The following is a 17,660-nucleotide window of genomic DNA, read 5'->3' on the forward strand; positions in this document are numbered from 1 at the left end:
TTTGGATTTCTGTGAGTAGTTCTTAAATGGACCCAATTTCTTTCTGTGGACCCCTGAAGCATGGGCGGATTTAAGGGGGGGCAAGGGGGGTCAATGCCCCCCCAGTCTTGGGAGGACTTTATACATGGTAACAACACACCTTCAAAAATGTAAAAAGAAAAAATCATGATTTTTTTTTCTTTTTTTGAAAAGTTCACAAGTGAAAATGAAGAGAATAGCCACTTTCCTTTTCTGATGGGGGGGGGGGGGGGGCGGCACCATACACTGTGTTACAAAGAGTAAAGCTAAGCTGTCACCGGATTGTTAAAATGTGTTGAAAACGACTACTTTGAATTGAAAACCATTAGAGCAAGTATATGAGTGAAAATATGAGTAATCAGCCGTTATACTTAAAATAATCAACGACTGTTTCAACAAATTGGGTACTAAAACAAAGATTTTAAAAATAACGGATTTACCTATAAGCTAAACAAGCTATAGTTGAGGGCACCCGCTTTGTTAAAGGCCCCCAACTCTGGAAAATTTCATAATTTGTTCTTTAAAGAAAAGAAGAAAAGTACTTCCATTTTAAAGTGCTTGAAAACCTTGAAAATTTGGAAAAGTATGAATACGAACCATAAAAATTTATGACAAATAATGGGAGGTAGGGGGGGGAATGCCGAAATGTGTCAAATTTAGCTCCTTGCCACATCCTGCATCAAAAATATAAAAATCATGGTTCTCATGTTTCTGTAGCATATTACTTAAGATAAATTTTTGTGGCTCACATGTTTCATATATTGCTGTTTATTTGATCCCGAATGCAGTAATTTTTGGAAATTATTTTGCATTACTTGCGTTTATCTTACTTCTTCTGCCTATTGTTAATCTGTTTAGCCCAGAAGGGGGGGAAAAAACCACTTACTCTATTTTTTTTTCGTTTTTTGCACTTCTTGTAATTGAAAATAAGAAGTTGTTGTAATGAGAAATCAATAGTTTTTTTTTTTTTTAACTTATAATGTTGTTGTTCCTGATGCCCCTTGGAGCACCCAAGGTAATGAATAACGAAGGCGCTAATCCGCTTTTGAGGCTAACATGAGTGGCTTTCGTTTGACTGAGCCCCATTTTAGGTGGAAGTCCGACTTTTGCTCAGACATATAAGACAGACAGGGTCCGACTAACTAAAAGTGAGGCCGAAGACCCACAATAATTTGGAGGCCTCCTGAAGGCTATTAATTTAAAAATGTGTGTATTTTTTGTTTAGTTTTAATGCTATGCATAATTCTTTAAGTAATTTGGGGCCCCTTAGGAAGAGGGGGCCTCAGGTCCAGACGGCCTGCACGGTAATCAGGCCCTGAAGACAAATAGCACAATTCAGCTTTATTACAATACAAGGAAATCAGAAGAACACCCAGAGCAGTAGGCAGGAATCGAACCCATGCCTCTCTGCATGCAAGCAGTTGCTGAGCAACACCGCTCGGCCACCGAGGCCCCAAACTTAAAATAGTTGTTTCTTACGAAGTTAGAACAATACTGTAAAACAGTACAATCAAGTACTAAATTTCAGAGACTGGAAAGGCCAATTTAAGTGCCTTAAATAATTTTAACTGTTCTCGAGTCCTTGAAACGGATTAGATGAGTCTTTGAAATTCCTAAGCAAAGTGTGCTTCAACTTTATTTCTTATCAAGTGTATAAATTATGAATTGTCCAAATGGTCCTATTTTCTAAATCCATACACCATTTCTTTTTTTTACTATTGATCATTTTGTATTTAATTCCTTGTTGTATTTGTCGGTGGGTTGGATGCATGATCAAAAACTGATTGAATTGAACCGACAGCCAAAGTAAGCAAATAACAATGCACAATCTTCTATACTTTCTCGCTTTTTCTCTCTGAGAACTGATGCAATTGATTTGTCAACCCGAAAACAATTTTTACTGTGCATTATCGTAATTTGCAAAAGAGTATTTTGCTATCTGTCTCCGAGATTTTTGTAGTTCCAATTACCCCTTCTAAGACTTCAAAATGCAGAATTTTATATCTATTTTACAAAAATTCCTCCGGGGGAGAAACCCCCGAACCCCCTAAAATTCGAGATATTCTATTCCCTACTTAAAAGGGACTCCATTTTCCACTTTAGACCTTATGTATAATGCATGGGGAGTCTTATAATGCTTATGTGTAATGCATTTGCCACCGATAGAAAATATGACCAGACTACTAAAGAGACCCAAACCCTGAAATAGCTTAGGGGCACGCTAAATCTAAATCCAGCCAGTTGTAATCAAGACAACTAATAATGCTAAAAAAAAAAAAAAAATGCTGCCCCCCCAGGAACTCAGTTCTAAATCCGCCTATGCCCTGAAGGAAATTTTAAGTAGTGCCTTAAAGTCCCAGTTGCTTCTCCCTTCTCCCAACTAGTTAATAATTGACAAGCAAATTCAAGTCTCACAATGTGATGTTGTTTTTAATATTACTGAAGATCATGAATAATTTCTAACGAATTTATTAACATAATTGCTTTAGTTATGATTAAACGTTTATTGTTTTGTACATAATTAACTTATTTTAGTGCAATTAATACTTAGAGAAAAATCAATGTATTTGTATCTTAATAAAATGTGATAAATGTTGTTTGATTCACATTTCAGAAATATAAAATAAATTCATTGCATGTAGAAACATGGGTTAGTTTTACTGAAAACAAACAATAGTTTTCAGTAGCCTTTTTTACTGTTTTTATAAAGGGAAAAAAATCAAATTTGTATATAACTTCATGATTAAACAATTTTTTATTATAGTTGGGGGCAAAAAGTCTTTCTAGTCATATTACATGAATTTTTTAAAAAAAATACTACTTGAATACTTCTATATTTGAAGCAGTGAAAAGCAAAGGGATATAAGTAGACATGGGGTAAGTTTTGGGTAAAACGGCTTTAAAGTTGCGGGGCTTGGTAGGCTTTTATTGAACTAATTTTCTAAATCATGCTGTATAGCAGCACCTACAAGGGCTATTAGTACTATCTCTTACCCCATGACAGAGAAGAGGTTCACCTATCATTTGTAATGGCTATTTCCAATTTTTAATTTTAGCACTTACATCACTTTTGCTTCTCACTGCCTCGTTTTCTTCTTGTGTCCTGAAATTACAACACATATCAAACACAAAATGTTTCTTTAATATATAAAGTCAAAGCATTTTCTACTTGTAGCTTAATACTTTGCTACATGAAATGATTGAATATTGCCGTCACTAGAAGATGTGGCAACTTTAAATTATACTTAAAGTTAGTGCAATTAGCTAGAAAAAGAATAAAATACCAGTGCTTTAAGCAAAGTCAATAAGTCCAAGGTTAAGTTGTGAATTAGAGATAAAACTATGGTTGGCTCTCTCTGTTTAACGACTTTCTCTATTTAAAGACAACTTTTCACGGTCCCGGAAGCTCCAAGTTTTAAAAGCATTCTATTTAGGGACGATTTTTTGTGTTCCCTTGAAAGTCCTTAAATAGAGAGCCAACTGTATTTTGTTGACTATCTCCCTTGATATGTATATATGCAGATAATTTATGTACTAAAATATTTTACTATTTTGGTGAAATAAATGTTTGTACACAGATAGCAAAGAAAGTTGAAAATTTTAATGAAATCCTTTGAAATGTATTTTTTGAAAAAAGAAAAATATCAAAGCTATTTAGCAGTTCATTATGTTAAGTGTGTATAATCTTTATTGTTTTACTGTAATTATGGGAAAGAATTATATTTCAGAAGAAATCTGCTCAACTGTATTTTTTATTCAACTAGTTGAGCAATATTTATGTGTTACAATAAGTATCTGCAAAAATCACACTAGTCATTACAGTATCCCAAAGTGGAATGTATTTATTTAATTCTTGAAAAAGATTATTTGCACCTTGTAAAAGTTTTGTCTAAATAAAATTCGTCAAAGTAAAAGAGTTTTTTGGAAAAAAAAGGTACCCACAGTGTTTTATTTATTCTATCAAAAATGCAGTGAAGATATAGTGAACTTGTATCCATAAACATACTATAATTATTCTTGGATTATTGATATGGGTTTTAGCAAAGTTACCTTTTTGAATGGATTCCTGAAAACTAATTTATGCGTCCATTTCCGCCTGCTAACTGGCCTTTCCATCTCATCGGTGGTTAGACTGCAATTGTTTTCTGGACTTGTTATCTTTCGGTCCATCCAGCATGTTTCTGGCTTATTGGGCTGCAGCTCTGATGAAGATGTATGATTAACTGAATGGAACTAATGCATAGTTTTTCAATTTCTTCTGGGGTTATTCTATGATGTTCTTTTACATCTATGACCCATGCAGGAATGGAGTCCTTCATTTGCTTGCTAAAATTACCAAAATATGTGGTATAGGTTATGGGTCTTATTCAGAAGTATATGGTAGTTTATTAGTACGATTTAAGCAATGAAAGGAAAATTAAAAAATGATATAAAAAGCAACAAATTTTATTTCAAGGTTGCTTAAAAATTATTAAATTGTGTAAAAGTTAAATGTTACTTTTACAATGTGCCTTTTTGTTTCCGTCCACTAGTCATATTGTGCTTTACTAGAATATGTATTTTTCAATGAACGTATTTTTAAACATATCTTTTAAGATAATGCCTTAACTGTGTTATACATTGTTTTTATGAAGTTTATTTATTTATATGAAATAAAGTGTTGAAATTGTTTTTCTCATTTCTTGGTAAAAGAAAATTTGCCACACTTTTGACTTATTTGTTAATTTCTTTCTTATTGCAAGTAATTCTCTGCAATTACTTGCAAACTGTAAATTTTAAGACATTTGAAGGATGGAAATAGAAATGGATAAGTGCAAGTTACAGGAAGATTACTTATTAGTTAAAAAAAGTTTTGTTCAAAAAGGCATATATATATATATGATATTTTAAAATCTACTTTTTTAACATTAAAGCCAGAGAATTTTCTGGAGTAATAAAAAAATCCCTTTAAAAGTATATCTTAAACCTACTTTAAAACATTAAATATATTCATAGTCGTATACTAATTAACTCTACACAAATATTTGCTAGTTATTTTCAAAGAATTAAAAAAAAAAAAATCGGTAAAAAATATTGAATTACTAAAATAAAATACATTTTATTACAAAATATTTTATTTATTGGCTAGATTTTGATACAAGAAATATTTTTTAAAAAAGTTGCTCAGTTTCATTATTTTAAAACTTCGTAAAAGTTTTTCATGTATTGACAGCTCTTTCTTGATCTCTGATATTTTCAGTTTCATAATCTTCTTTCTTTTCTGGCTTTAGTCCTCGAACATATAATGGAGAGCACTGTCCTAAAACTACATCACGTGTAACACGAACTGTAATTATGTCAGAGCCAGGAATTTCAAACATTGCTTCTAATAAAATATTTTCCTGTAAAAATAGACAATTCTTTAAATGAGTGCATAAATTATTTAGAAATGTTTCTACAAGAATTAGAGGCTCATACCAACAATTTTAGCATACAACTTACTCATAAAATATAGCGGCAATACAAGTCTTTTAGAACTTTAAAAAGGTTTTTTTTTATACTATATTCAGTTTAACTTTCAAGAATTTTCAGAACATTAAGGATGTTTTGAAAATTAAATTACAGAAAATAACATTTTTTTCTTTGACTATCTTGTTTGATTAAAAACTTAATGTTTTTAAACATTCAGCAGGCTATTGAAATGAACCACTAAATTGGACTACATGTCAACTGACCTTAATTTTCAAATTGTTACACGCATTATCAATTTTAATAGATATACTGCTATTTGTAATGCTTTGGCTAAAGAGATAGAATTGAAGTAGGGTCATTTCATGGTACTTTAGACATTTATGTAGAGTCTGTAACGTGACCTTTTTTTGCCATAACTTTTTAATTTACTGCTTGATTTGCAAATTATTTTAATTTGAGTTGGTGTGTTGATAGGAAAAGCTCAAAATAAAATAATATGCCAATCAAACCGTAAATTAAAAAAGTTATGGCAAAAATGTTACGGACCTTGTTACGGACTCTACATAAATGTCAAAAATACCATGAAATGACCCAGTAGTGAAAAGCGAAGGGCCAAAAATTAAAAATTTGGAGATAAGCAGTACAAATGGTAGTTGAACCTCTCCTCTGTTTTGGGGCAAGAGATAATACTGGCAGGATTTTGTACAGAATGATTTAAAAACACTTTTCAATGAAAGCCTACCTAGGACTGGAACATTAATCACATTTTACTCAAAACTTGAATGTCTGCTTACATTCCTTTGCTTTTCACTTCTTCAAGTGTGTATGATATGGGACTCCTCATAACAACCTTAACTGAATGTTGTGACACTTGTACAAAGCAAAAATTCCTAAGTTTTGCAGAAAAAGAAGTTATCCTACAGTTGACAAAGTAGAAAAAGTTCTCAAGACAAAACTTTTTCAAATAGAAAGGTGGTGTGTCACTAGTTTGGTTTTTAAGTAAGTAAAAAGCATTAAATACAACACTTAAGAATTATTTTCTATGAAAAGTGTTCAAAGTTTTCAAAGATGGAAATCTGTCAAAAGACAGAGCGAACTGTTTAGTTAAGGGGAAAGGCAACTGCTACTTTTTAGTTTTTTTATCCTCTTCCCACTTTTAATATTGAAAATGTTACTCCCCTTTCTAAGATTTCATAAATTTATTTTGCTCGTAAGTTAAAACTTCCCCCATCTTTTTTTTCCAAAATAACACCACAGCCTTTAGTCTTCTAATTTTTTTAAATTTTTTGCTAACACAATTCCTAAAAAGATACGAATTTTTAACCATAGGAATTGCAATTAAAATTTGTCTGGTTTTTACTAACTACTTAGGTTGGTACTACTTAGGTTACTTTCTCTGTCATAAGACTTTCTGCCGACTCTGCATTTGTGTGATAGCACGTAAAGGGATTGGTGTAGTGTCTCATTAATATATGGTTCTTTGTTACTGTTCATCGATTGTGCCCATGTTTTTTTGAGCAATCACGATTGCTTATTGCTTTCATTTGACCGGCCGCCTCATGATGCTGCTCCTATAGCGAAAATCGTCTCCAGGTTGCATCCATATCCTACACACACGCTCATATATACACAACTACACACATGCACACAACCACCTACACACAAACACATACATGCATACATACAGACACACACACATACACACAACTACCCTCACACTCATGCCTGCACACAGACACAAACACACATGCCTACACACAAACACACATACCCCCCCCCCCCCCCCCACACACACAAACACACACACTCGTCATTGCGAAAAACATAATTTGAATTCAAGGTGACAAAATTCAAATTAATTTTTTTTTTACAGCCTCTCTACTTTAATTTACTACAAGCTCTTTTGCTGTCACGGCTGCATTTTCCAAAATTGCTTTTAAGTTTGAGTATACAAACTTGGAGTATTTAGAGCAGATTAGTGATAAATTTAAGATATTCTCTACTATCAATACAATATATTGCAACGAATGTGAATAACCGGATTTACTTATTTTTTGATTCAGATAAGTATAGGTAAGAGTAGGTTTGCCAACTTTTCATGTTGTGGAGTTTCTCCACAAAAACCGTCACCCTCCTCGAATCCACACATAAGTAACTTTGCTCTGCATTTCTTGCTAAAATTCATAAAACAAGCGTTTTAAAGCAATCATGCAAATGCTTATCTGAAGTTGATAAAAAGATGTCTTTCATAAAAGACTTGCAGAAAGCCAAAAAAAAAAAAAAAAAACTACTTGTACTTCCTTTCATTTCAATGAGTTATTAGTTATGTTTCTTTTTACAATGCACACAGACTAATCATTTCTTTTTATAATATTAAATTTTTTAATAACGTTCAAATTTTTTTTTTTTTTAATGTTTTATGATTTCAATGTATAATGACAGACATATGCCAAATGTCTATAATTACTTCAATTGCCCATATTGTCCGCACCATGCTAAACTAACGAATGTGAAAAATCACATTTTCCAAATTTGATGGTTTGCTGTTGTACTCAAAAACGGCTACCTATTGGTTATAACTACTTCAAACGATAGTTTCACACTTAAACATACCTATAAAAATAAACTAGAAGTTTACCAGTTTAAACTAGAAGTATGACATTTTGAAAACGTTTCATCAATTAAAAAATAATTACTTTCATGCTATTTTTCTGGATGATTATCAAAAATAAAAACAGATTTAGAAAAATGTCTTTTTAATTTTTAATAACGTTATGCACAAAACTTTTCTGCAAAATTACAAAATGCTCCTGAAATTATTCCTTTATGGTAGGCAAACTTGTAACATGTAAATATGTTTTAAATTTCAAAAAGTTTCATCTCAAATAAATTTCAAGACACAAAAACTTAAAGATAATGAAAAGTTTTTTAATACATTGATTTAAAGACATTCTATTAGCTTGGTTTGCTTAAAATGTATGAAATAAAATAAGAATATAATTTCTTAATTACAACACTCAAAAATTGCAGTTGATATTAATATCTTTATATTTGGTTGGGAGTGGGGGCAATAAAATTTCAATTAAAAAATTGAAAGAAAACGAAATAGGCCGTATAACAGCATGGTACAAATAGCTTTTAATGTATTGCCTATATTTATTCTTCTCTTAATTTTTAATTTAAATTTTATTGGCTACTTTATAGTAACCTAGAAAAAATATATTAAGATCAAATGCAATTTTTGAGTAGAGCATTGCAATAAAAATCATATACTTATTTTATTGCACCCCTTTTGTACAAACCAAGTTTATAAAAATAGTCTATGTTAAAAAAGCTTTTTTATATCCTTTTATAGTGTCATAATTCTGAACTGAGTAAGTTTACATTTTATTTTTACCTATGAAAGAAAGGTGTATGAAAAATAAAGAAAGAAAATTAAATCAAAAATTAAAAAATTAATTAGAATTTTTGGCATCTTGAATTCAAATTATGTTTTTCGCAATCACGAGCGTGTGTGTGTTTGTGTAGGCACATGTGTGTTTGTGTAGGCGCATGTGTGTGTGTGTACGCAGTGCTGTGTGTGTATGGGTGTGTATATGTATGCATGTGTGTGCATGTTGTGTATGCAGTGCTGTGTGTGTATGTTCGTGTGTGTGTGTAGGCGTGTGAGTTTGTATGCGCATGTGTGTAGGTAACCTGGAGACGGTTTTCGCTATAGGACCAGCATCGTGAGGAGCCGGTTGACGGTGGTGCTGGTGGGAAAATAAAATGATAGCATGCCAAAACAGTCAAATGAGAACAATAAGCAATCGTGATTGCCCAACAATTAAAAACTAAAGATATTAATAAAAAGAGAAAATTACCATTATAGCCCTAAGACCACGAGCTCCAGTCTTTCTTTCCATAGCTGAGTGAGCAATTGTTTTCAAAGCGTCTTCAGTGAAAGCAAGCTCAACCTAAATGAAATAAAATTTTATGAGCCAAAAATATTGATGAAAATTAACCACTAATGCACTCAAAGTAGTTCATAGAGGCATTGCTAGTTGTTGCACATCAATAATATTCAACAGCAAAAAACAAAAGTAGTTTTCAGTTATAATTAATTTGATTCATCATTAATTGCAAAGGGTTAGTGTAAAAACATTTTTAAGCATAACATAACACCTAGGGTGGTCCTAAAAAACTTTTTTCAGTTAGAGTCCAGGACACCCCCTATTTTTTTAGATTTACTAATAGTATTATGCTGTAAAAGTTTTAGTTTCTTATTCAAATTTTAAGAGGGTGCTCAATGACCCCTTAATTTAACATTAGCCATAGCATAGACAGGGGTCTGGCCAGGGGATATTTGGGTCCGTTAACAGACCCTTCACAAAAATCTGACAACCAAAACGGACCTTTCACAAAATCCCGATCAAACAAAACGGACCTTTCACAAAATCCCGATCAAACAAACGGACCCTTCACAAAATTCTGATAAACAAGATCGGATCTGTCACAAATTGTTTATTGAAAGAGCAAATCTGATAGCAAAATAACGCATATTTCTCTGTATAAACCGATAATTTTTGGAACCTTTTTTTAAGTCAAATTAGAGGGATCAGCTTATACAAAATCAACTAATTTTGAAAAAAAAAAAAAAAAAAAAAAAAAAAAAAAAAAAAAACGGCACTCTTGGTATGCTTCTGCAAGCGATAAATAATTGCTACTGCCAAATAAATATAATGGTTGTTTGTTTTATCACAGCTAATTAGCAGCGGTGTTGTAAACTTTTCTGAAAAGGCATTGGTAAGAACTTTTCTCCGCTTATGATTTAATAAACAATAATATGTATCTGCGAAATGAACTTAGAACTGCAAAGGGATAGTAAGGGTGAGGAATCTGATGATCGCTTCAGATAGGGTTACCAACTTCAAAATTATCACCACTTAGCGTCTGGCGTTGAACCTTTATAATGACGTGATTAGAAAATATTCTCATCATTTTGCCAGCTTGTCAATATTTGCGTTTTTACGGTGCGGTGCGATGGTTAATTGTTAGTTTGGGAGAAAATTATATGGGTTTTGATTTTTTGATGCTAACAAGGATGATTAACTTTAAATAAACTCTTTTAATTACCGTTTTTTTTTTCTTTAGATGTCTACATTTTGAAAAATGCAATCTTTTAACATCCGATATGAGAATCACATTTTGTTCTTTTTTCAAGCTAACTTCGCTTTATTAGGATTCAAATAAATGAAAAGTCTCTTTATTTCTGCTAGAACTCTCATTTCAAGTCTTTAAAGCAAAATTCCATTTTCTGTTATGAGTCAAAAATTAAAATGCTGAATAGATGGTTTATTTTATTTTATTTTTTGGGTCAACTGTGTCCACAGATATTAATGATATGTTTATCATAGGACTCTAAAATGCAATTTAAAAATAATTTTATCAAAAATATTTCTTTTACAAGCCGTTTTTATACTTTTGATGCCTTCATTTTGAGAATTGCGATCTCTTTGCATCCGCTATGGGAATTCGAATTTTTGATGCTTATTAAGCTTTGTTAAGAGGTAAACAATTGAAATATCTTTTTATTTTTTGTTAAAATCACGGAATTTATAAGTTTTAAACGAAATTCTGTGCTTTTTAAGAGTGTCTTGGGTCAAAAGGTTGAATGCTGAACCCTATTCTGAATTTTATTTTATTTATTTATATTTTTGTTACAATTATTTTAAGTACTGTACAGAAATATATCTAGTATAATTTAACATAATGTAGAATGGTAGATAAATATTGATACTTGAAAGAGCGATGCCCCCCCCCCCCCCCTGCCAAATATCAGAAAAAAAAATCCAGAATGATTTTATCGACGTAGAAGAGGAAAACACTCAACTTTAAGTTTAATTGATGCAGTTTGTGCCATCTCTAAATTCTAAAATTTCGTTTTAACAAAAAAAAAAAAGCGAAATTTTTTGATTTTTCACAAAATTAATTCCTTTTTCACAAAATTATTTGATTTTTCACAAAAAATGGACCCTGTGAAAAATCCTGGACAGACCCCTGATAGAAAATGTCTTTAAATTTAGAAACATTTCCACAGCTGTTTTTTTATAAATAATTATTTTAATACAATGTATATTGCTAGTGTATATTATGATATGTAGCATTGTTTTTTCAGTACAATGTATTTTTTTAATCCCTCTCCCCTAGTATATTACTATCCACAAGTCTAAGTCCACTAGAGCCCCCTACATCATTGTAAAATAACTTTTTTCATACACTAATGCCTTAGTTGCAATAAATTTATTTAAAAACTAGTGGCACCCGCACGGCTTCGCCCGTAATAGAAAAATTAAAGGTCTTTTGGTTCGCTTGTATATTTACAAATAATGTATGGTGAATTTTCTCGCCAATTGGCTTGTACCGACGTTACAGTTCCACGTTATGATAATTTCGTATCTCGCCAATTGGCTTGTGCCCATGTTACGATTCCACGTTATGATAATTTCGTAATTTATGATAGTTTTTTTTCTTAAAATTGGAATAAAAAAAGAACCACATCGAATTTTCGAAAAATCGCTTCGAGGTGCACACCCCCATGCTACATACTAACTTTGTGACAAATTTCATGAAAATCGGCCGAACGGTTTAGGCGCTATGCGCGTCACAGACATCCTACAGACATCCTACAGACATCCTCCAGACATCCTCTGGACAGAGAGACTTTCTGCTTTATTATTAGTAAAGAAAAGGCACCTACTATTTTAACTGTACTCACTAAGTAGAGCTATTTTTCTCCTCTTTGGATTCTATGCTGGTGACATCAATTGCTGGTGATAAAAAAAGGATACATAACTTTGAGTAAAATTTCTGAATAATATCTATCAGTACTAGGAAAAATGATTATGTATGGCTCATTTAATCTGGAAATACGGAAAAAATTTCACTTTAGTAGGATTGTGGGCACTTGGAACAGTTTAGCGGAAGAGGCTGTAATAAGTAAGGGGGTAAATAACTTTAAGAGGACCATTGATTTTCATAACTAACCAGGATCTTTCTAGCTGGGCTCAGAACCTGTTAATGGTTATCACATTTGTATTTGAATTTCCAAATGAGAAAAATACAGGCGCACGTCCGCCATGAGGAAGAGATGTAATGCAAAACTTCATTTATTTTCACCTTACCAAGAAGTGCACAATTAAAGACAGCACTGTCTAGTATATGATCAAATTTTGCCATTTTGGGAAAAATTCAGACTGCCAAGAATTCAAAAACAACATGTATCAAGGGAGGCCTAGGATTTAAATAAAAAGCAGGCAAACTTAATGAAGCATTGAAACAGAAACAAACCAAGAGATCAGGTGAATCAAAAGCCTGGATCAATTGTTATGCCAACTCGAAACAACTCGTAAAAAATTATGAGGATAGGCAGTTCCTCAAATTGCAACTAGATTCAAGGGAAGGATGCATTGGTGCTTTAGATAAATGATCGACTATCCATGAAAAACAGTCAGAACAATCAGAAAAACAGCGAATGAGTCTCATCCGCATCAGTTCATGTACCTGCTCCTTCATTAGAAGCATCCTTTTGAAATGATTTCAGAGAACTTTTGAATCTTTGTCTTGGTGGTTGGAATAAATGTTAAAACTTCCATTAAAAGCCCAGGTGCTCTTCATATGGCATGTTGGATGGACAGAGTAACTTATTCCTTAAAAATATAATTCTTTTAAATTGGATATCCAAATGCAAATACAAATGTGATGATCAGCAACGGGCTCTGGGCCTAGCTAGGCTGGTCCTAGTCAGTTTATTAGTCCCCAATGAAGATCAATGGCCCTCTTAAAGTTATCTACCCCCTTACTCATTACAGTCTCCCGCTAAACTGTTCCTGGTGTCCATAACTCTTCTAAAAGGAAAATTTTTCCTAATTTCCAGATTAAATGAGCCACACATAATCATTTTTCCTAGTACTGATAGATATTATTCAGAAATTTTGATCAGAGCTATGTATCTTTTTTTTTTATAATCAGCAGTTTGAAGTCACCAGCATAGAATCCAAACAGGAAAAAAATGTCGCTATTAGTTTACAGCGATATGGTTACAGTTAAAATAGTTGGTGCCTTTTTTTTAAAATAAATTTATTGCAACTAAGACATTAGTGTATGTATAAAAGGTTACATTTTAAAACAATACAGGGGGCGCTAGTAAACGTAAACCCTTGTTTTAGTCAAATTTTGCAAAATTTGAGGCATTTTGGCAAAATTCAACACTCTTGGGGGACCTCTAAATATTTACGTAGAGTTATAAAATTTTACCAGAGGTTTAATGTCCACCATAGTAAACTTTTTAGAGGGTGAGACTTTCAACTTTTGAAAGACCGTGTTTTTTGGGACACCCTATTGAGGGGTGTCCTGTTATCTAGGAGAAAAATTTTTTTTACATGTATTTTCAATCACCCTAAAAACACCATTTTAAAAAGTATCTTTGACAAGGATATTTGCTTGTTTTAAATCTTCATTACTATTAGCAGTATAATTTTTTCAAGCAATAAAAATCATCTCTATACAACAATATTTTTAATAGACTTTATAACTCTGAGCAAAATTCAACAGTATTGTTTGCAAAAGGAAAAGTAATCATCTTTAGCAACACACTTAAAACATACTCCTGTTACTATACTTTTAACTTTTTAGGAATATGTATTCAAAGACAATTTAAGAATTAATTCATGTTATTGGTGATGTAAAAATAATGTTAATTTTAAAAAAATCTGGTAACTTGAAAAATGATTATTTGCCTTTGCACGCAAAACATACACACTAAGAGATCCAAGTATTTAAAATACATACCTTATCCATTGTAAATAGCATTTTGAACTGAGGAACTAGTGCATTTTTTGGCTCTGTTAAAATTTGAACTAACATTTTTTCATCCAAGCTATGGAGGGGCACAACAACAGGAAATCTTCCCACAAATTCTGGGATCATTCCAAATTCAATCAAGTCTCTTGATTCCACCCAGCGTAGCAGAGCATCTTTTTCTGCATTATCATCTGCAGCAGTAGTAGTGGTAGTGAAATTTGCAATATCTGCTGCAGAAGCAGCTCTTCTGCCAGGTGATTCTGACACAGGTGCACCAAATCCCAGATACTATAAATAAAAAGTAAACAAAAGGGGTACTCATCAGCGGAACTTATTCATAATGATATACATAACTTACTATACATAGGCTTATACATAAGCCTATATTTTTTGTTCTTGGAGCAATTTCGTAAAAGGATAGAATGTATTTTAATTGTTTAAAACTCACTTGTTCACTCAAACTATCCTAGAAATACATTCCTGTTTTAAATGTTATTGAAAGACTGGCCTGCGTAAACCCCTAGAGCGTATAGAAATCCCCAAGTGACTAAACACCCAACAAGTCAATCACGTGTTTCGCCCATCGGCGGACGTCATGTCAGGCCTCAAGAGTTGAGGATTTTTCTGCTGGTAGCAGTCAAAAAAGTAAATTTAAGAAATAGCAACAGTTAAAGGATTAACTGTGGGTTGCTTTCAGATGCAACAGATGTAAATTTTGACGACGTCACGTCATTGCTAGGGGGTAACTGAGATGGTTTAAATAGACAGGGTTCATACTTCATTCGGATGAAAAAATTCCATGACTTTTCCAAGACTTTTTCATGACTTCATAAAAAAATTTCATGACCTTTTTACGTGAAGAGAATAGTACTATTTAATTTCAAACTGGAAATTTTTTGAAAATGAGCATTAGCGAAACTTCTACGTGAATGCTTCTACCTCATCAAAGCACTTACTGATGATCGAAAAAATATCAGTGTACACCTAAAAACTAAACTATTCTTATTTGTCTTCATCATATGACTTTTAGTAAAGTTAGTAAAACTACAGTGAATGAAATATAACGGTGCTTAAATGTCTAATAATCTTTATAAACAGGTTGAATGATAATGAATGGGACAGAGGTTGAATGAGTCATTACTAAGTTTCAATACATTTGCTTCAAAGGTTGCCTAATAGCACCAGCATTGCATTTAAGCATACACATAGCTTGACAGTATTTTGGTTCATTAAAGAAAAGCCATTCTTTAGTAAATTCATGTTTCTAAACCAGATATTTATATTTAAAAAAGGAAAAATATTCAGTAGCGAGTAAATCTTCTGATTCAAATGTTCTTTTTTACTTATTTGCATTTTTAAATGCATATAAATTAGTAGGTTCAGAAATTCCTGAACATAGGGTTTGATTCCTGACATTGAACATAGCAGTGGGTCGCATATGGAGTTCTGTGGGCCGTATGTTGGGCTGTTTTAGAGTATTAGAATTCCCCTATTTCTGTGTTTTATCACCTGACTAAAGATCTTCATTTTCTAAAAGTTTCAACAAATTGAGATAAACTCTAATAAATTTAGTAATAAAGTTTTTACGAGTGATAAAAACAAACTGGGATGCAATTGAATTGCATTTTTTTAAGTGGGCGTGGCAAAATAAAAAATGTGCAAGTTCGGTACTACAGAATATAAAAAGTCTTGAAAATAATGGTAAATGCAAAATGAGTGATGTCCAAGCAGTAAAATGACATTGCAAAAAAAAAAAAGACGAGCGGCTGCTACGAAGTGGATGTAACCAGATTTCAAAATTCAGAATTGTTTTTGGGATCGTTCAATTTTCCAGTTTTAATATGTAAGACTGTTAAATCATTCAATATTTCTGATACTCTTTTAGCAACTGTTACTTTCTCTTTGCCCAGGACATTTTTCCATGACTTTAAATAATTTTCCATGACTTTGAACGAAAATTTCAATTTTCCATGACTTTTCCAGGTCTGAAATTCACTAAATTTTTTTCCATGACTTTCCAGGATTTCCATGACCCGTACGAACCCTGATAGAAAGTCAATCAATCAATCGATCTCTTATGATTTGCTTCTGTTCTGCAAACGGTGCGTTTTGATTTGAGCGTTTGTGCTCAATGGATTGATTTATCCACGCAGAGGACGTGGAGGTTTTCAGATATGTTGAAACAAGATTCAATAGCCTGCTAAAAGTGCAGGATGTTCTAAAACTGTGCCCTACAAGAAACGAAGGTGTTTTTTAAGGAATATAAATTTGAAGAGTTGATGTTTTTTTTAAGTATTAGGCCTAACAGGGCCGGAAGGTTTGTCTGGCATATATTAGATTTCAGAGCCGGTCGGACTGGATTGAATCCACTATATGGTGAGGCTGCCTCTGCTAGTGGAAGGATCCTGTTTTGCTTGAAGCTGGGCAGATAATTTCCTGTGCTGCCTCTTCAGTGGCATGGGTGTGCCTGGGATTGATTGACCATGGATTCTGGTCTGCTGTCCACGAGTGGACATTTTCAACTCGTCTGAACATCCGACAGATGGATGTTGCCTTCGTTGTTATGTGTGCCAAGTTTAAAGTATGGACTTCCAGTGGTATGATTATTTAAAATAGTTTTTTGGACAGCTACCATCGTTGTGGCATGGCGTAGGGTAAATTTTTAAAAATATTAGGAACGTTTTAGAACTGTTGATGCTTTTTTTCAATAGAATCTTGTGATTTTTCTCTGTGATATTTGTTTGTTGGGGGGGGGGGGGGGATATTATTATATTTGACTTGTCAATAGGGGATGTGCTTTTTTATTAATCTTTGATTGTTTTTGCCTATTTACATTTTACACATATTTTGAATAAAATGTTATTTAAATTGAAATTCAGTTTCCATTGCTTCATTCCTCCTGAACTTACCATTCCACATCCGTTGGTCTACCTTTTAAGGCCAACACATAAACCTTGACGCTTTTACAAATATTTTTTGTTCTATTACTACTCCTTTATAAAATTAGGCATTAGATTATATTTTAGCTTTTATATATCTCACTGAGAACTACATGTAAGTTTAATGTACTAAGTGCACAAAAGTATTGCTTATTTCAGCATTGGCTGTACAAGTTTGCATTTATTCTTGGTCAGTAATTCTCAATAGCATTTCAGTCTGGGATCAAAAAAATATTCAAGCAATAACATATAGAAAATATTGAAAAACAAACATATAGAAAATTTCAAATGCATTAAACTCTCCAAGAAATATTAAGTTGTCAAAAATTAATTAAACGAAATTGTTTTAAATTAGCACCAAGAGTAACTTGTTTATCATTAAACAATTATTTTAAAACAACTTACTTAAGT

At 32.4% G+C, this 17,660-nt stretch overlaps 1 protein-coding gene across 1 annotated transcript in view; it reads right to left on the reverse strand.

Moving 5' to 3' along the window:
• Nucleotides 1–5,136: 5,136 nt before the first annotated feature.
• The window catches only part of LOC129223764 (ATP-dependent Clp protease ATP-binding subunit clpX-like, mitochondrial), a 70,790-nt gene continuing 58,266 nt past the window's right edge, over nucleotides 5,137–17,660 (reverse strand). The window contains 3 exon segments of the mRNA XM_054858123.1: nucleotides 5,137–5,399; nucleotides 9,333–9,425; nucleotides 14,299–14,598. Of these exon segments, the coding sequence (XP_054714098.1) occupies nucleotides 5,217–5,399; nucleotides 9,333–9,425; nucleotides 14,299–14,598 (576 nt within the window). The 3' untranslated portion in view covers nucleotides 5,137–5,216.

This window comes from Uloborus diversus, chromosome 6, assembly GCF_026930045.1.
Source record: "Uloborus diversus isolate 005 chromosome 6, Udiv.v.3.1, whole genome shotgun sequence".
Lineage (NCBI taxonomy): Eukaryota > Metazoa > Arthropoda > Arachnida > Araneae > Uloboridae > Uloborus > Uloborus diversus.